Genomic DNA, 20,685 nt, shown 5'->3' on the forward strand with positions numbered 1-20,685 from the left:
GTCTCAGCTCGTTCCATCCCAGACCATTGTTTCCTTGGGTATGGATCTTCAGAGTCGAGCTTTTCGGACTTGTCCGTCGGCCCCAAGGATCTTCCAAGCCCTAGAATGCATCCAGAGCATGCTGAGAAGGAACCGATGCTTAGTCAGGCAGGGGATGAGTCTAACAGGGACACTTTCATCGCTGGCCCTGTTCATCGAGTTAGGGAGACTCCACCTCCGCCCCCTTCAGTATCATCTAGCTGCTCACTGGATAAAGGACTTGACGCTAGAGACGGGCTCAGTTCCTGTTTCCGAAGAGATGAGGTCTACTCTAACGTGGTGGAAGAACAGCATTCTTCTCAAGGAAGGTCTACCTTTGGCTGTTCAGACCCCCGACCACCGTCTCTTCTCGGACGCATCGGACACGGGCTGGGGTGCGACACTGGACGGACAGGAATGCTCGGGAACATGGAATCAGGAGCAAAGGACACTTCACATCTATTGCAAGGAGTTGTTGGCAGTTCATCTGGCCTTGATAAACTTCAAGTCCCTCCAGCTTAACAAGGTGGTGGAGGTGAACTCCGACTACACCACAGCCTTGGCTTACATCTCCAAGCAGAGAGGGACTCATTCGAGGAAGTTGTTCAAGTTCGCAAGGGACCTCCTCATTTGGTCAAAGATCGAAAGCTCACGCTGGTAACGAGGCTCATTCAGGGCGATATGAATGTCATGGCAGATCGCCTCAGCCGTAAGGGTCAGGCCTTCCCCACAGAGTGGACCCTTCACAAGAATGTTTGCAGCAGACTTTGGGCCCTGTGGGGTCAGCCAACCATAGTTCTATTCGCTACCTCGATGACCAAGAAGCTCCTCTTGTATTGTTCTCCGATTCCAGACCCAGCAGCAGTTCGCGTGGATGCCTTTCTGCTGGATTGGTCCCATCTCAACCTGTATGCATTCCCGCCGTTCAAGATTGTCAACAGGGTACTTCAGAAGTTCGCCTCTCACAAAGGGACACGGTTGACGTTGGTTGCTCCCCTCTGACCCGCGAGAGAAGGGTTCACCGAGGTACTGCAATGACTGGTCGACGTTCCCAGGACTCTTCCTCCTAGAGTGGACCTTCTGCGTCAACCTCACGTAAAGAAGGTACACCCAAACCTCCACGCTCTTCGTCTGACTGCCTTCAGACTATCGAAAGTCTCTCAAGAACTAGAGGCTTTTCGAAGGAGGCAGCCAGAACGATTGCCAGAGCAAGGACGACATCCACTCTCAGAGTCTATCAGTCTTAATGGGAAGTCTTCCGAAGCTGGTGCAAGGCCAATGCAGTTTTCCTCAATCAGTACCACTGTAACCCAGATTGCTGACTTCCTGTTACATCTAAGGAACGTAAAATCCCTATCAGCTCCTACGATCAAGGGTTACAGAAGTATGTTGGCAGCGGTTTTCCGCCACAGAGGCTTGGATCTTTCCTCCAACAAAGATCTACAGGACCTCCTTAGGTCTGTTGAGACCTCAAAGGAACGTCGGTTGTCCACTCCAGGCTGGAATCTAGACGTGGTCCTAAGGTTCCTAATGTCATCAGGATTTGAACCGTTCCAATCAGCCTCTTTTAAGGACCTCACATTAGAAACTCTTTTCCTCGTGTGCTTAGCAACAGGTAAAAGAGTAAGTGAGATCCACGCCTTCAGCAGGAACATAGGTTTCACATCTGAAACGGCTACATGTTCCTTGCGGCTCGGTTTTTTTGGCTAAAACGAGCTTCCTTCCCGTCCTTACCCTAAGTCGTTCGAGATCCCAAGCCTGTCCAACATGGTGGGGAACGAACTAGAGAGAGTACTTTGCCCTGTTAGAGCTCTTAAGTACTATCTAAGAAGGTCAAAACCATTACGAGGACAATCAGAAGCCTTATGGTGTGCTATCAAGAAGCCTTCTCTACCAATGTCTAAGAACTCAGTTTCTTACTACATCAGGCTTCTGATTAGAGAAGCAAATTCTCATCTGAAGGAAGAAGACCTTGCTTTGCTGAAGGTAAGGACACATGAAGTGAGAGCTGTGGCTACTTCAGTGGCCTTCAAACAAAACCGTTCTCTGCAGAGTGTTATGGATGCAACCTATTGGAGAAGCAAGTCAGTGTTCGCATCATTCTATCTCAAAGATGTCCAGTCTCTTTACGAGTACTGCTACACCCTGGGTCCATTCGTAGCAACGAATGCAGTAGTAGGCGAGGGCTCAGCCACTACATTCCCATAATTCCATAACTTTTTAACCTTTCTCTTGAATACTTTTTATGGGTTGTTCGGTCGGCTAAGAAGCCTTCCACATCCTTGTTGATTTGGCGGGTGGTCAATTCTTTCTTGAGAAGCGCCGAGGTTAAAGGTTGTGATGAGGTCCTTTAGTATGGGTTGCAGCCCTGTATACTTTAGCACCTTTGGGTTGATTCAGCCTCCAAGAGGAACGCTGCGCTCAGTAAGGAAGACGAACTTAAAAAAGAGACAGAGTAACGGTTCAATTCGACTTCCTTACCAGGTACTTATTATTTCATTGTTATTTGAGATAACTGTTATATGAAATATGGGATACTTAGCTATCCTTTAATCTTGTACACTGGTTTTCACCCACCCCCCTGGGTGTGAATCAGCTACATGATTATCGGGTAAGTTTAATATTGAAAAATGTTATTTTCATTAGTAAAATAAATTTTTGAATATACTTACCCGATAATCATGATTTAATTGACCCTCCCTTCCTCCCCATAGAGAACCAGTGGGACCGAGGAATAATTGAGGAGGTGTCAACAAGAAGTACTTGAGTACCTGGCCACAGGTGGCGCTGGTAAGTACACCCCCTTCTAGTATTGTGATAGCTGGCGTATCCCTCCATAGAATTCTGTCGGGCAACGGAGTTGACAGCTACATGATTATCGGGTAAGTATATTCAAAAATTTATTTTACTAATGAAAATAACATTTTATACCAGTAATCTGAAGAAAAACCTCGCAATTGTTGATGAAACATACTGTATAGAAGTTTCCATAGTGCCATACTTTTCATCAAGAGGATATGTTATTACCAAAATACAGTGCAGTAATGAGAATATATTGACCATTAAATAGGTACATTTTGGTGGTAGTTGTTTTGACCAGATCCCTTTGAAACATATTGATTAATGTCAGTGTAGGCATGCACAAACCAGCCTATCTATATTTCTGAGCTAAACAAAAAATTACTGACTTGTTTAATTAGTACCCCCCCCCAAAAAAAAAAAAATTGTACTTGCATTATTCAAAGTTTCTGTATTTAATGTGTTCAAGCTGCAGAATCTTCTGATTCTTGGTACGTGGTCGCTTTGGTCCTGGGGATTGAAAGCAGGTTTAGTACACATAAATACAGTGCTGTACCAGATTATACAGTATTCAAGAAACTACAACATCCACCGACAACTAGATACTGTACTAGCGGCTCTTGCATAGCTTTAAACTAATTATACAACATACTGTACATCAAAGATAAAGTAAGGTATGGTGAGTTTGGAAGTTCCTTGTCACTTTGGCAGCAAAAGAATAGTGAAGGATTATCTGTAAAATCTTAGGGCATGACCTGGGTAATAAGAAATCATATTGGTTTGATATAAAATGCCCACAGCATAAGCCCATCGTAATCTCTGAGCATTCAAGAACTACGGAACAGAGAGGTCTGTAGGCATAGGAAAGGCTTTGTGAAAATTTTCTCTCCCCACCAAAAAAAATTGGTGATACATTACTGTAATTCTTAAATGGAAACACTGGAGTTGATTAGGTACCATCTTTTTTGGACACTTCAGAATATATTGAACAACTTTTTTTCAATATTAAACTTACCCGATAATCATGTAGCTGTCAACTCCGTTGCCCGACAGAATTCTACGGGAGGGATACGCCAGCTATCACTATACTAGAAGGGGGTGTACTCACAAGCGCCACCTGTGGCCAGGTACTACAGTACTTGTTGTTGACGCCACCTCACTTTTTCCTCTGTCGTGCTTCCGGCAAGACGTTCTTGGATACGCTTATGATTTTGGAGTATTGTTCACGGTTTGGTGAAGTATTTCTCTAAAATTTGCAGCTATTCGCTATACTAGAAACTTCTATATTAGCTTAGTTAGCTTTTGGAATTAATTTAATTATGGTGACGAAGAGAGTATGAACTCTCTTTCACCTTTAAATGGCCGACCCTTCCCTTAGACGGAAGTGTTGGTGTCTAAGAGAGTATAGACTCTCTTTCTTAATTTTGCTTAACAAAAGTTATAGATTTATTTTATATCTCTCCGCCTTTTATAGGCCTCTTCGATTAACTTCCTTTTATTATAAACTTATTAAAATTAATTTTTATATTTGTTTATATTCGACCTTTCCTAATAGTAGGCGGTCTTTTCTTGGTACCGAAGTTAATTAACATTGAGCCCGTCATTTCGGTTTTACCTGTTAACATATTTTGCTATTTTAATGTTTTTGAAAGAATTTCTTTGATAGTCTCGTACTGTTTTCAAAGTTGAACTAACGTTTTGTTTTGTCTCTGCAGTTGTTGACGTTCAGAACGTTCAACTTGCACTCTATCGTCACGATAGAGAGAGAATTTTCACGGTGTCACGTTGCAGTAAGAGTAACCGTGTCTAGCGTTTTGTTCATTCTTTCTTAACTTAATGGTTTTAATTCTAATAAATTGGGAAATATTTCAGTTTTTTCCTTTAACAATAATATGTTTTAACGTTATATATGATTGGGCTCTTCTCTCAGGTTCTAAGTCAAGAGAGAGAGAGAGAGAGAGAGAGAGAGAGAGAGAGAGAGAGAGAGAGAGAGAGAGAGACGGAGGGAGAAAGAGGAGGATAAACGTTTCGTTCAAGCGAGTAACGTTGTTATCGTTTTTGCTCTTCTCCCTAGTCTCTTTAGGGGAAGAAGGTAAACGTTTCTAGAGTTTTTTCTTGTTCTCAAGCTTTATGCGGTGAGAGATTTTAAACGTAGTTTATTTGATCTAGTGTTTAGTCTCTTTCCAGCCACTGAATTATTTATCTTTCATTAGATTTTTCTGTTACATTGTAATTCTGTTTTCGCAATTACTAACTTTTGAGAAAGGATAGAATTGCGTGTTTCAGGTACAAACCACTTAAAGTTTCGAGTTCAGTGAAATAAGTGCAAACAGAAAATCAAAAGTGATAAGTGATTAGCGCAAAGTGTGTCAGTGTTGTGCGTGAGGGTACTTCTGTGCGTGCCAGTCGTCCTCCCAGTCCGGGACCTCTTGCAAGCTCCCAAGCCCAGGGGAGAAGCAATGTCGAAGGGCAAAAGGGTTCGGCAGGCCTTGATCGGCGCACAGAAGTATCCTCGGTGGTTGCGGGCGTGTCTTTCAGAGACCGTCACTCCCACCCGCAGACGATTGAGCCCTTAATTTGCTCGTCTGCAGAAGAAATTTCGGGGAGAAAACGCTGGTCTCAGGTCTCAAGACCTCTTAAACGTGAAGTCCAGACCTATGCCAGACGTACGAAGTTAGAGTTCAACAACCCGGATGCAGTCATTGGGTTAGCTCTGACTCTCCTCAGTCATCAGGTGACTGCACACCTCCTAATAGGAGTAAGGTGCTGCCGCAACAGATCTCTTCTGTTAAGGCTTCGCCTCAGCAGACCTTAGTGTCTGCCGACCCCAAGTTGACTCTACTGCAGTCCATGCAGTCACAACTTGCGGTCCTGATGCGTGAGTGTCAGGCGGAGAAGGTTACACCTTCTCCTGCGATCGCTCCGCCTGACCGCAGTCCTGTCTGCCAGGCGTACGATGTTGAGGCTCCTCAGGATACCTTACCACGTACTGAGTTGCCAGTTTCCAGCGGTGTGCAGCTACCTCCGCCTTCCTTAAGGCAACCTCAGCAATGGGAACAGGAAGCTTTTACCTTACTTCCTCCGCTTCCACTTGCGGTTCCACCAGTGAGAACCCTCCTCAAGGCGAGAACCTCAACACCTTAGCCTTGCGCCTCGGGAACCTCAACTCGCGAGACAATTACTGCGTTCTGCGCAACCACTTCCTGAACGCTCGCAGCTAACACCTCAGGAACCTCAACTCGTTCCTCAGGAACCTGCTACGGCGCATCCATCAACCTTACAGCAAGCGCAACTGTTGAGGCAGCAACCTCATGCTATGAGTCAGCCACCTCAACGCATGCATCTGCTACTTTCTCCTCAACTTGAGAAATAACAAATGACAATAATAACACCTCATTACTTTCATAACTTGCAGTATGCCTACACAAACATTATAATAATGGAGGTTATTTGTCTTACTTATATAAAAATATATAGGTATTCCTTGCAATATATTTTTAACAATATCGCAGAATATGGCAAAAATATCTTCAAAACAAAAATGAATCATGAGTTATGAATGTAAGGTAAATATTATGTTGATATTAAAACCCCATGCAAGCATGCATGAAGCACTCTGGCACTGGTCATGGAATTTCTGAGAAATGTTTAACGCCATGCAACACGCTCTGCTTACCTTACAGCATGCTCTACATACAGCATGCTCTGCATACAGCATGCTCTGCATACAGCATGCTCTGCATACAACATGCTCTGCATTCAGCATGCTCTGCATTCAGCATGCTCTGCATACAACATGCTCTACATACAGCATGCTCTGCATACAACATGCTCTGCATACAGCATGCTCTGCATTCAGCATGCTCTGCATACAACATGCTCTGCATACAGCATGCTCTGCATACAACATGCTCTACATACAGCATGCTCTGCATACAGCATGCTCTGCATACAACATGCTCTGCATACCTTTCCGCATGCTTCTCAGTCATACATCTTTGGTTGTTGCCAACTCACTAGACTGTCAAGCAGTTTCATAATGTTGCCTTCTAGTCTGCTGCTTTTGCACCATTGAAACCCTCACTGAGAGAACTTAACTTTTCTCGGATATGGTCCCTGTAGATGAGAAAGTGCTTTTCTCCCTCCTTCTGATATTCCCTTGAGGACTCTGTCATTTGGAGAGGAGCCTTTAGCTGCGTAGCCTCCTTTGGACTTTTATTTAAGCATAACATGCTTCCAGGGAAGGTAATGGTTCCACTTCAGTCACTAACCCCGTCTGTTACCACACCTGCTCCCATAGACCTTGAGCTGTGTTGCAAGACATGCAGTCCAAGCTTAGTCCTTGTTAGAGGATTTTTTGTTTACGGAGTCAGTGTGTCACTGGGAAGACGTTCAACAACCAGCAGAAGTGACTTGTTGTGACGCAGTGCGGCAACCTCAGCAACCCGATAAGGAGTTGTCTGTACGACCCAGACAGTCTAGACAGCTTCGGGTTGTCACTGTACTTCCTCGCTTCCCCATGGTTGACAGTTCACAGACTGTGCAGCAGTACCATGATCTTGTGTCCGGCTCCGTCAGACGACTGGCTTTTAAGAGCTCCCACAAGTCGTCTCTGTCTGGAGATTCTCAGATGGACTATGGATCTGACCAAGGAACTGGGCCTCCTGGTCAATTTTGAGGAGTCTCAGCTCATCCCATCCCAGACCATTGTCTCCCTGGGTATGGATCTTCAGAGTCGAGCTTTTCGGGCTTTTCCGTCGGCCCCAAGGATCTTCCAAGCCCTAGAATGCATCCAGAGCATGCTGAGAAGGAACCGATGCTCAGTCAGGTAGTGGATGAGTCTAACAGGGACACTTTCATCGCTGGCCCTGTTCATCGTGTTAGGGAGAATCCACCTCCCCCCCTTCAGTATCATCTAGCTGCTCACTGGATAAAGGACATGACGCTAGAGACGGTCTCAGTTCCTGTTTCCGAAGAGAGGAGGTCTTCTCTCGCGTGGTGTAAGAACAGCTTTCTTCTCAAGGAAGTCTACCTTTGGCTGTTCAAGAAACCCGACCGCCGTCTCCTCTCGGACACATCAGACACGGGCTGGGGTGCGACTTTGGACGGACAGGAATGATCGAGAACATGGAATCAGGAGCAAAGGACACTTCACATCAATTGCAGGAGTTGTTGGCGGTTCTTCTGTCCTTGATAAACTTCAAGTCCCTCCAGCTTAACAAAGTGGTGGAGGTGGACTCTAACAACACCACAGCCCTGGCTTACACCTTCAAGCAGGGAGGGACTCTTTCGTGAAGTTGTTCTAGATCGCAAGGGACCTCCTCATCTGGTCTAAAGATCGAAAGCTCACGCTGGTAACGAGGTTCATTCAGGACGGTATGAATGTCATGGCAGATCACCTCAGCCGGAAGGGTCAGGTCATCCCCACAGAGTGGACCCTTCACAAGAATGTTTGCAGCAGACTTTGGGCCCTTTGGGGTCAGCCAACCATAGATCTGTTCGCTACCTCGATAACCTAGAGACTCCTATTGTATTGTTCTCCGATTCCAGACCCAGCAGCAGTTCACGTGGATGCTTTTCTGCTGGATTGGTTCCATCTCGACCTGTATGCATTCCCGCCGTTCAAGATTGTCAACAGGGTACTTCAGAAGTTCTCCTCTCGCAAAGGGACACGGCTGACGTTGGTTGGCTCCGCTCTGGCCCGCGAGAGAATGGTTCTTAGAGGTACTGCAATGGCTGGTCGACATTCCCAGGACTCTTCCTCTAGGAGTGAACCTTCTACGTCTACCTCACGTAAAGAAGGTACACCCGAACCTCCACGCTCTTCGTCTGACTGCCTTCAGACTTTCGAAAGACTCTCAAGAGCTAGGGGCTTTTCGAAGGAGGCAGCCAGAGCGATTGCCAAAGCAAGGAGAACATCCACTCTCAGAATCTATCAGTCTCAAGGGGAAGTCTTCCGTAGCTGGTACAAGACCAATGCAGTTTCCTCAACCAGTACCACTGTAACCCAGATTGCTGACTTCCTGTTATATCTAAGGAAAGTAAGATCCCTTTCAGCTCCTACGATCAAGGGTTACAGAAGTATGTTGGCAGCGGTTTTCCGCCACAGAGGCTTGGATCTTTCCACCAACAAAGATCTACAGGACCTCCCTAGGTCTTTTGAGACCTCAAAGGAACGTCGGTTGTCCACTCCAGGCTGGAATCTAGACGTTGTCCTAAGGTTCCTTATGTCATCAAGATTTGAACCTCTCCAATCAGCCTCTTTTTAGGACCTCACATTAAAAACTCTTTTCCTCGTGTGCTTGACAACAGCTAAAAGAGTAAGTGAGATCCACGCCTTCAGCAGGATCATTGTTTTCACATCTGAAACGGCTACATGTTCCTTGCAGCTCGGTTTTTGCTAAACAAGCTTCCTTCACGTCCTTGGCCTAAGTCGTTCGAGATCCCAAGCCTGTCCAACTTGGTGGGGAATGAACTGGAGAGAGTACTTTGCCCAGTTAGAGCTCTTAGGTACTATCTAAAAAGGTCTTAACCTTTACAAGGACAATCAGAAGCCTTATAGTGTGCTATCAAGAAACCTTCTTTTCCAAGTTCTAAGAACTCAGTTTCTTACTATTCAGGCTTCTGATTAGAGAAACACATTCTCATCTGAAGGAAGAAGACCTTGCTTTGCTGAAGGTAAGGACACATGAAGTGGGAGCTGTGGCTACTTCAGTGGCCTTCAAACAGAGCCATTCTCTGCAGAGTGTTATGGATGCAACCTATTGGAGAAGCAAGTCAGTGTTCGCATCATTCTATCTCAAAGATGTCCAGTCTCTTTACGAGTACTGCTACACCCTGGGACCATTCGTAGCAACGAATGCAGTAGTAGGCGAGGGCTCAGCCACTACATTCCCATAATCCCATAACCTTTTAACCTTTCTCTTGAATACTTTTTATGGGTTGTACGGTCGGCTAAGAAGCCTTCCACATCCTTGTTGATTTGGCGGGTGGTCAATTCTTTCTTGAGAAGCGCCGAGGTTAAAGGTTGTGATGAGGTCCTTTAGTATGGGTTGCAGCCCTGTATACTTTAGCACCTTTGAGTTGATTCAGCCTTCCAAGAGGAACGCTGCGCTCAGTAAGGAAGACGATCTTATTAAAGGCAGAGTAACGGTTCAAGTCGACTTCCTTACCAGGTACTTATTATTTCATTGTTATTGTGGATAACTGATTATATGAAATACGGGATACTTAGCTATCCTTTAGTCTTGTACACTGGTTTTTCACCCACCCCCCTGGGTGTGAATCAGCTACATGATTATCGGGTAAGTTTAATATTGAAAAATGTTATTTTCATTAGTAAAATAAATTTTTGAATATACTTACCCGATAATCATGATTTAATTGACCCACCCTTCCTCCCCATAGAGAACCAGTGGACCGAGGAAAAAGTGAGGTGGCGTCAACAACAAGTACTGTAGTACCTGGCCACAGGTGGCGCTTGTGAGTACACCCCCTTCTAGTTTAGTGATAGCTGGCGTATCCCTCCCGTAGAATTCTGTCGGGCAACGGAGTTGACAGCTACATGATTATCGGGTAAGTATATTCAAAAATTTATTTTACTAATGAAAATAACATTTTTCTTTATTATTTTTTATATGATCTGTGTCATGAGTTATGGGGCATGTCTGTTGTTCTGTATATGATACTGCCCACATAACCTGGCACTGTATCTTTACTCATTGGGAGGCTTCGCCATCCTGTAACCTCCACGTACTTAAACGGACCTAGGATGCCATGTTCTTATTTCTCATACATTGCTGAGCAACATGTGGGTAAAGGAATTTTGAAATTTCTTTTATTATGTTCTTAAGCTCTCAGAGATGTTTACTGATATAGATTTTTATGCTAATGATAAATCCAGACTTCCTTCCCATGGATCAATATAAGTTTGGTTACAGGGAAGGGTGAGAAAGCTAAGCATCTGTATTCTTCAGTCTACAAAAGATCTAAGTTATACAAATATTCACTTCTAATATTTAACTGATTTGTTTATGTAACCTCTATGTACTTTCACTTGAAAATTCCGTCTTGTGACAGGGAAACTTTGGTTTCCCGTTGCATTGACCCTTCGGGGTCTCGCAACACAGGTTATGCTGAGCCACCTACCATAACAATGCTAAATGTAATGCCATAGCCCATTTTAGAATTGAACATGGTTTAGTCTAATGATATAGGCTAACTAGGACTTCTGATTCTGGTGTTCAGGATACCAGATAACTTCTATTAAATCTATTAATTAATCTGATTCTGGTGAAGGCAATGGTATCAGTCTATACTAAATACATAGATGAGTAATTCAAGGATTTGGAAGTGAAACAATGCCATAGTTAGAGGGTCCTAAGTCAGGTTAGGCTTGGCTACATCCCGGTATATAATAGTTTTACTTGTTATCCCATCTAAAAGCTTGGGTATCCTACTCTTCATTAACTCTTTTGGCTACAGCAAATACTTTAATGATTTTTTTTATTTATGATAAGGTACATATCATAGGAATGACTGGCGAGCGATTGTGATGCAGTTCCGGTAGGCCCTGTTGCTTCCCCCGGTACCTTGGATGACCGCGGAGGTAGCAGCAGTAGGGGATTCAGTGTTATGAAGCTTCATCTGTGGTGGATAACGGGGAAGGGTGGGCTGTGGGACCTTAGCAGTACCAGCCAAACTCGGTTGAGTCCCTTGTCAGGCTGGAGGGAACGTAGAGAGGAGAGGTCCCCTTTTTTGTTTCATTTGTTTGATGTCAGCTACCTCCCAAAATTTGGGGAAGTGCCTTGGTATATGTATGTTTTTACATATAGAGTTAGCCATACCTTACAGACTATAGTATTAGTGACAAATTAAGCAAGACAGTATTCTAGTCACTCTGCTTTTTGGACATGATATACCGGTACAGTACTGTATTTGCAAATGCCATTTAGAGTAGATTGCCTATTGCTAATCAATTGATGTTTATGCAGTTTATTAATCAGGTGAATTTATACCTATAGTGTACAAACAAAATGATTATGATGATGATACAGACAAAAACTTGAGAGGGTACATTTGGACAAAATAGATACAGTATGTTAAAAATATATCTTCTGAGTTAATGAAGTGTATGTTCATAATAATTTTTATTGTTTGGTCACTTGATTTTGTACAGTTTAAATGTTTTCCATATTTTTGGTAAATTCAAGGAGATACGGTTCGAGTATTTTTGTTTATTTTCTGGGTTTTATCGCAAACATGAGTTTAGTATACGGTACATTACATAAAAAGAAAAATTAAAAGTACATTTTAAATATTAAACTTAGCCGGTGAATATATAATATCTGACGTCTCCGACGGCCCTACAGATCCAAAAACTCGCGAGCGATCGCCGTGAAGGTTGCGGGTGTGCCCACCAGCGCCGACTATCGGCCAGATACCGCATATACTTGTCAATTTCTCCAGTTCTTCTCTGTCGGTCTTGCCGACAAGTTGGTTCCGCTCGCTGTTGACCTCGAGTTTTTCTACCGAATTGGTGAAGTACTTTGTTTTGGTTGTTTTATTGGCGATCGCTGTGTTGGTGTGTTTCTTCAATAAAACTCTTGAAACCCTTTTTTTGGCTTGTGTTTCTTGTTGATGAATTTGGCTTTGACTTGGATTTTCTTTGGTTGTTCAAAATGGCTGACCCTTCTCCTGTTTATCGCAAGTGTGCGAGAGAATGTAACAAACATCTTCCCATTGCCTCTATCGACCCTTATACTGTTTGTTCTAATTGCCAGAGTAAATCCTGCCAATTAGGAGATCGGTGTGAGGAGTGCGTGGTCTTGTCGGAATTCGAATGGCTTGAGTATGAAAAATATACTCGTAAGCTCGAAAGTGATAGGGTGAGGAGAAGCTTCTCTAGATCTTTGGAATTTTCCTCCTCCCATGCCCCTGAACCTAATCCTTCCCCTGTAGTGGTTGTTCCTGAACCCCCTGCTAGCACTCATGAACCGTCTATGCGGGATATGTTTTTAGCGATTCAAGCTTTAGGCGAGAAAGTTGAGTCCTTAGCCTCGGACCGTAATCAGTTAATGTCCGATGTAAAGTTGTTGAAAAGTGGTAAAGCAGAAAATCTAAGTGATAAAGTGATAAGTGCGCAAAATGTGTTTAGTGTTGCGACCGAGGGTTCGTCTGTTCGTGCTTGTCGCTCCCCTAGTCCGAGACCTCTTTCAGGCTCCCATGCACCAGGGAGAAGTAATGTCGTAGGACTTGAGGGGGCGAGAGGTGTAAACAAGCGTACAGACGTTCCCTCTTTGGTATCAGACGTTTCTCATCAAGAACGTCCTTACCATAAGACGGGTGAGACTAAGTTCTCCTCGTCCTCTGACGACTTATCGCATAAGAAACCTTGGCGCAAGGTATCTAGGCCCTTAAAGCGAAAGTCAGTCCCTTCAGGACAGGTCCAGCAACCTGGCTGTAGCCATTGGGACAGCTCTGACCACTTGCAGTCATCGGATGGCTGTTCGCCCGTTAAGCGAAAGCGTAACACGGAGTCCGAGGGTCTCGGTAGAGGCAATGTTTTGCCAGCGCAGACATTACCGACGTCACGGCCCGTTCCGACTCCCGTTGACCCGAAGTGGGTTGTCCTGCGGGACATGCAATCTAAGCTTTCTTCTCTTATGGAAGATTATGGGCATGGACAGGTTCACGATGATCCTTTGCTTGCGGTTCGCCAGTGCGATGAACGTGACTCGGGCCTTCAGCCACCTAAACGAGTGTTTTCTCGTCCGTTTGATGTTAGTACTAACGTTTCTAGTGCTTTGAAACGCGATGCTAGTCGTATTCCTCGTCTTTCACGTCAGTCACGTGACGTGGAACCCCCCTTGCTACAGTCTCGATCTGACGTTCAGCAGCTGCCGCCGCAGCCCCGCACTGACGTTCGCCGACCGACTCCGTTGCCTCGCCGTGACGTTGAGCGTCTGTCACCGCAGTCGGAAGTTGTTTTGCCTGCTCAGACCCTGCAGTCAATGCAGTCTCGACGTGATGTCGAGCGACATTCAACTCAAGCTGTTGTTGCTTGTCAGTCACAAGACTTTCAGTCTTTTCAGCCGCGGCGTGACGTTGTTTCCTCAGCTGTTGCTGCTGCTTCGTTGCTTGTTGACATTGCCTGTCAAGCGTTGCCTCCTAGCCATGTCTCTCCGTATCACGTGACTCGGCAGTTGTCGGACGAAGTTCCGTCGGATGAGGAAGTCGCTGATCCCCTTCCAACTGATATGCCTTTGGGGACTTTTTCAGATGGAGAGGAGCCTAAAGTTGCTCAGCCCTCTCTTGATTTTAAAAAGATCATGCTGATTTTTAAGGATCTTTTTCCTGACCATTTTGTGACTGCTGCTCCTCGTTCGCCTCCGTCAGAGTTTACGCTAGGCCTAGCTACTTCGACGCCGTCATTTACTAAGCTAGTGCTCTCTCGCTCTTCTAAGAGAGCTTTGCGCTTACTAGGCGACTGGTTGATGACCAGGAGGAGTTTGGGGAAGACAGCCTTTGCTTTTCCCCCTTTTATACTGGCTTCTCGAGCGAGCGTCTGGTATGACACGGGAGAAGTTCTCGGCTTGGGAGTTCCTGCCTCTGCCCAGGGAGACTTCTCAAGCCTCGTAGACTCTCCCCATCGTCTGGCCATGAGACGCTCTAAAGTTAGCTGGTCCTCTTCGGACCTTGATCATCTCCTCAAAGGGGTCTTTAGGGCCTTTGAACTTTTTAACTTTTTAGATTGGTCGCTGGGAGGCTTGAGCAGGAAGATCTCTTCAGCCGACCGTGATGTATCTGTACAAATTATGTCCTGCATGGACAAAGCTATCCGTGATGGCTCTAATGAACTCGCTGCTACGTTTACGGCAGGAGTCCTTAAGAAGAGGGAGACTCTTTGTTCGTTCCTGTCTGCAGGAGTAACTCCCTGTCAAAGGTCGGAGATATTCTTTGCGCTGTTATCATCTGCCTTATTCCCCCTGCAGTTGATTAAGGATATCGCAGCCTCGCTAGTACAAAAGGATACCCATGACTTGATGGCTACGTCAGCGCGTAAGGCTGCTCCTTCTTCATCCTCTTATGTCGTTAGACCTAAGTTCGATACTCCAGCGACTAGGTTTGTCCCGCCCTTTCGTGGCAGAGCTCCCAGTAAGGGAGGCGCTCGTGCCGATAGTAAGAGAGGTAAGAGGAGAGGATCTAAGTCCTCCCGTGGCAGAGTCTGACTGCCCACGTCCTCAGACAGCGGTAGGGGCCAGATTAACCAACTTCTGGCAGGCCTGGGAGAAGAGGGGTGCCGACCGGGAGTCTGTTTTGTTACTAAAGGAGGGGTACAAAATACCTTTTGTACGGAGACCTCCTCTGGTAAAAGTCCCTATAGACCTCTCTCCCAGGTATCGAGAGGAGTCAAAGAGACAGGCACTACAGCTGCAGGTGTCTCAGTTGCTAGAGAAGGGAGCTGTGGTGAAAGTCTCGTACCTTCAATCACCGGGGTTTTACAACCGTCTCTTCCTAGTTCCAAAGCATACAGGAGATTGGAGGCCGGTGCTGGATGTCAGTGCTCTCGTTTTTGTTGTCAAAACAAAATTTACGATGGAGACCACCAAGTCCGTCCTAGCAGCAGTCAGAGAGGGAGACTGGATGGTCTCTCTCGACCTGCAGGATGCGTACTTCCACATTCCTATACACCCGGATTCTCAACCGTATCTGAGGTTTATATACAGGAATGTGGTGTACCAATTCCGAACACTGTGCTTCGGCCTCAGCCCTGCTCCTCTTGTTTTTACGAGGCTCATGAGAAATGTAGCAAAATTTCTACATTGGTCGGGGATTCGAGCCTCCCTGTACCTGGACGACTGGCTGCTCAGAGCGTCGTCCCGTCATCGCTGTCTGCAGGACCTTCAATGGACGTTGGATCATGCAAAGGAGTTGGGCCTGTTGGTGAACATAGAGAAGTCTCAGCTGACTCCCTCCCAAACAATTCTCTGTTTGGGGATGGAGATACAGAGTCTAGCTTTTCGGGCTTTTCCGTCTGCCACCAGGATAGAGCAAGCCTTGCTCAAAGTCCGTCTCATGCTAGAAAAAGACCATTGCTCTGTGAGAAGTTGGATGAGCCTCCTAGGGACGCTATCATCCCTGGAACAGTTTATCTCTCTAGGGAGACTTCACCTTCGCCCTCTCCAGTTCCATTTAGACTCCCATTGGAACAAGAACAAGACTTTGGAGGCGGTCTTGATTCCGATCTCCGAACCAGTCAAGACTTGCCTGAGCTGGTGGGACAGCAATATACGTCTTCGAGAAGGTCTGTCCCTGGCAGTCAAGAACCCAAACCACGTGTTATTTTCAGACGTGTCGGATTTGGGTTGGGGAGCGACTCTGGACAGTCTGGAATGTTTGGGTCTTTGGACGACAGAGCAGAGGAGCCTTCACATCAACTGCAAGGAGCTGTTGGCTGTTCACTTAGCTCTGACAAGTTTCGAGAGTCTTCTTCGAAACAAGGTGGTGGAAGTGAATGCGGACAACACCACGGCCTTGGCGTATATCTCCAAGCAAGGAGGCACTCACTCCCACGCTCTGTTCGTCATCGCAAGGGACCTCCTCATCTGGTCAAAAGATCGAGGCATCTCCCTGTTGACGAGGTTCGTCCAAGGGAAATTGAACGTCTTGGCGGACTGTCTCAGTCGGAAGGGTCAGGTGATCCCTACAGAATGGACCCTCCACAAGGATGTGTGCAAGAGTCTTTGGATGACTTGGGGTCAGCCCACCATAGACCTCTTTGCAACCTCACTGACCAAAAGGCTCCCAACCTATTGCTCTCCAGTCCCAGATCCAGAGGCTGCCCACATAGATGCCTTTCTGTTGGACTAGTCTCACCTGGACGCTTACGCTTTTCCGCCGTTCAAGATCGTCAACAAGGTGTTGCAGAAGTTCGCCTCTCACGAAGGGACAAGGTTGACGTTGGTTGCTCCCCTCTGGCCCGCGAGAGAGTGGTTCACAGAGGTACTTCAATGGCTGGTAGACGTCCCAAGGAGTCTACCCTTACGGATGGATCTCTTACGGCAACCGCACGTAAGGAGACTTCATCAAAGCCTCCCCGCGCTTCGTCTGACTGCCTTCAGACTATCGAAAGACTCTCAAGAGCTCGAGGCTTTTCGAAGGAGGCAGCCAGAGCGATCGCGAGGGCTAGGAGATCATCTACTATCAAGGTCTACCAGTCGAAGTGGGAGGTATTTAGAGAATGGTGCAAGTCCTCCTCTATTTCCTCTTCCAGTACCTCTGTAGCGCAGATTGCGGATTTTCTCCTGCATCTGAGAAATGTTCGCTCCCTCTCTGCTCCCACCATTAAAGGCTACAGGAGCATGTTAGCCTCTGTTTTCAGACATTGAGGCTTGGACCTGTCAAATAACAAAGATCTCCAAGACCTCCTTAAGTCTTTCGAGACCTCTAAGGAGCGTCGTATGTCAACTCCTGCTTGGAATTTGGACGTGGTCCTGCAGTTCCTGATGTCAGACAGGTTTGAGCCATTACATTCAGCCTCCCTGAAGGATCTCACCCTCAAGACACTTTTTTTAGTGAGCTTGGCTACAGCTAAAAGGGTCAGTGAGATCCATGCCTTTAGTAAGAACATCGGCTTCTCTACGAATAAAGCTATATGTTCTCTTCAGCTTGGTTTTTTGGCCAAGAACGAACTGCCTTCTCGTCCTTGGCCTAAATCCTTTGAAATACCTAGTCTGTTAGAAATCGTAGGTAATGAAGTTGAAAGAGTGCTGTTCCCCGTGAGAGCTCTTAAGTTTTACTTAGCTCGAACTAAACCTATACGAGGTGGTTCTGAGGCCTTATGGTGCTCCGTTAAGAAGCCCTCATTGCCCATGTCTAAAAATGCGTTATCATACTTTATTAGATTTTTAATCCGGGAAGCACATTCTCATTTAAATGAGAAAGATCGTTGTTTGCTAAAGGTCAAGACTCACGAAGTGAGAGCAATAGCGACTTCGGTGGCTTTTAAGCAAAACATCTCTTCGAAGTATTATGGACGCGACCTTTTGGAGGAGCAAGTCAGTGTTCGCTTCATTTTACTTAAAAGGCGTCCAGACTCTTTATGAGGACTGCTACACCCTGAGTCCATTCGTTGCAGCGATTGACGTAGTGGGTGAGGGTTCTACCACTACATTCCCTTAATCCCAATATCCTTTTAATCTTCTCTTGAAATGTTTTTAATCTTGTCTTGGGTTGTTCGGAAGACTAGGAAGTCTTTCGCATCCTTTTTGATTTGGCGGGTGGTCAAATGTTGTTTCTTGAGAGCGCCCAGATTAAGGGTATTGATGAGGTCCTGTTATAGGGGTGTTTGCCCTGGATATAACAGCTCCTGGAAGTCTTTCAGCATCCTGGAAGGATGGCTGGGCTTCGTGAGGAAAGCGGACTAATGAGGCAGAGTAATCATCAGAGTCAGCTTCCTTACCAGGTACCTATACTTAAGTTGGTTTTTTATAAAATATTTGTCAAAAAAACTCTTGAGCATATACGCCTTTATTGTATTAATACTTGGCTCTACCCACCACCATGGGTGTGAATCAGCTATTATATATTCACCGGCTAAGTTTAATATTTAAAAATATTTTCCTTATAAAATAAATTTTTGAATATACTTACCCGGTGAATATATAAATTAAAGGCCCTCCTTTCCTCCCCGATAGAGACCCAGCGGACTGAGAAGAACTGGAGAAATTGACAAGTATATGCGGTATCTGGCCGATAGTCGGCGCTGGTGGGCACACCCCCAACCTTCACGGCGATCACTCGCGAGTTTTTGGATCTGTCGGGCCGTCGGAGACGTCAGCTATTATATATTCACCGGGTAAGTATATTCAAAAATTTATTTTATAAGGAAAATATAATTTTTCTAAAAACATATGTGACCCATATCTCACGTCATTTGTTATTACAGGTGAAGATGAGGCGGTCAAATTTTGGATCTAATTCTGTCCAACGGCAGAATGTCCTCAAGCCAAGAAACACCGATATGACCCCGAATGGGCGGCTTAGTTCTGGTCTGAGGAAATTAAGAGGGAGCACAGAAGGTAATAGTCGTCTGTCACAAGCAAGTGGCCGTACGACCCCCGCACGAAGCAACATTCCGAGGTACACTCCTGTCCGCAGTCATGGGCCTTCGAGTAATAATTTGGTCCCACCAGCTCCGACTAGTGCCAGCAGGTAAGTTGTAACTGTCTGCAGTTTGGACTTGATTAGCAACTTAATTAAATGGTTGAGTATGTTAGTGACTAATATCACTTCTTTCTGGCAACATTAATGTGAATCATAAGCAATGGATTTGTATTATGAAATATTTATTCCTACGTGACTATAAACTTCCAAGTCATTTACTGTATATTGGTTTACTCTTATGTCAATTTCTATGACCAGCATAAAAGAAAAGAGGGGTTCAGTTGGTAACTATAATAGGTTACTAAGCAACTCTGCTGTGGGGTAGTGATACTCATTGTGGCAAGGCAAGCTCCACTTCTTTCTGGTTGTTTTGACAAGACGTTGTCTTCTCTTGCCGGTCCATGATCACGACTCTCTCCCCATTGGATTACTCTTGCAGTGCTTTATGTTCTCTGTGTAAGCCTTATGTATAGTGTTGCTCGTGTAATGCAGACTTGTCCCGGTTGCGATGATTGCCCATGTGGCACTTTCATGAGTCGGGTCTAGATAGATCTGCATCCCCTTGGCCCGTCATGTCGTGTTAAGAGCTGTTCTATATACTGTACTCCATGTTGTGAATCTTGTACAGAGTGGGCATCCTCCCAGTGGAAGAAAGGTAAGAAACTAGCTAAAAGAGATCATTTTCCTTCCTCGTCGTCTTCTGTTGACAGTAAGAAACGCAAGCTCTTTTTTGCGACAGCCGATATTCCCCACCCCGTTCCTCCTTTTTTTGGAGCCCTCAAGGACATTGGTAACTGAGGATGACGGCCATGATTTGATTACTTTGCATATTGATAACTTTGCCAATGTATTATCGCCCCATAGGCCTAGAGATCACGACTCATCCACAGAGACTGATCCAGTTCCAGCGACAAGTGCCTGATTACACTGATTTACAGATCTCCAACACTTCCCAATAGTATGCTTAGTGGTAAGCCCTTTATGGCAGAGTTCCAGAAGGATAACTTTTCGCTTATTGAGGTTTCACCCTTGAAAGCATCAAAATTCTCTCCTCATTCCTGTGCGAGAAAGCCACACTCGAGTCGAGAGTGCCATTTCCCCACGTATGAAGGCAGACCATTTGGAAGGTCTTTATCTTTCTCCCACTCGTTCTTAGGAGTTTGGCATGCCTCATATGCCCAGGCGGTCCTCCGTATTGCTCTCCTTGTCAGAATTCTCTGAGCTTGTCCTAGAATTCCTCTGCCACTTATGTTGACGCTGTTCGGACCTCCTCTGGAGTGTCCTTATCTCAGATTTTGATTTGACCTAATTGTCAGAGCGTAATCACGACATCCCTTCCAAGCAGCCATTGTAGAATGGTAAAGTCATAACTGTTTCTACTAACACGTCTGCACCGTGGATGTCAACAATGCGTATCACTGTACCACAACGTACAAAAGCTGACCCTTCTGTATGTGCCTTCATCACTGCACGTGCTGTCACAGAACACGCTGCTATTCCAGCGCATGAGCGTATTCCTCCACACAATGACTATGGCATCATTCCGTATCGTAGATATGCACGACTTGGTCGTGCTATCCCTATCCAAGCACGTAGACGTGTTGATATTTCTCATGATTATGTTGCCATGCCAACCCATGTTGACTACCAGGTAGCCTCTACCTTGAGAACTCTTTTAGGTGTACCTCATTAGGATCCTTC

At 45.5% G+C, this 20,685-nt stretch overlaps 1 protein-coding gene across 2 annotated transcripts in view; it reads left to right on the top strand.

The window, feature by feature from the left end:
* The window catches only part of LOC137641434 (kinetochore protein NDC80 homolog), a 77,420-nt gene that overhangs the window by 5,543 nt on the left and 51,192 nt on the right, over positions 1 to 20,685 (top strand). For both annotated transcript variants that reach the window (XM_068373971.1, XM_068373972.1), the window contains exon 2: positions 18,767 to 19,032. In XM_068373971.1, coding sequence (XP_068230072.1) covers positions 18,773 to 19,032 — 260 coding nt within the window. In that variant the 5' untranslated portion in view covers positions 18,767 to 18,772. The remainder of the gene's footprint in view (positions 1 to 18,766; positions 19,033 to 20,685) is intronic.

This window comes from Palaemon carinicauda, chromosome 5, assembly GCF_036898095.1.
Source record: "Palaemon carinicauda isolate YSFRI2023 chromosome 5, ASM3689809v2, whole genome shotgun sequence".
NCBI classification, from domain to species: domain Eukaryota; kingdom Metazoa; phylum Arthropoda; class Malacostraca; order Decapoda; family Palaemonidae; genus Palaemon; species Palaemon carinicauda.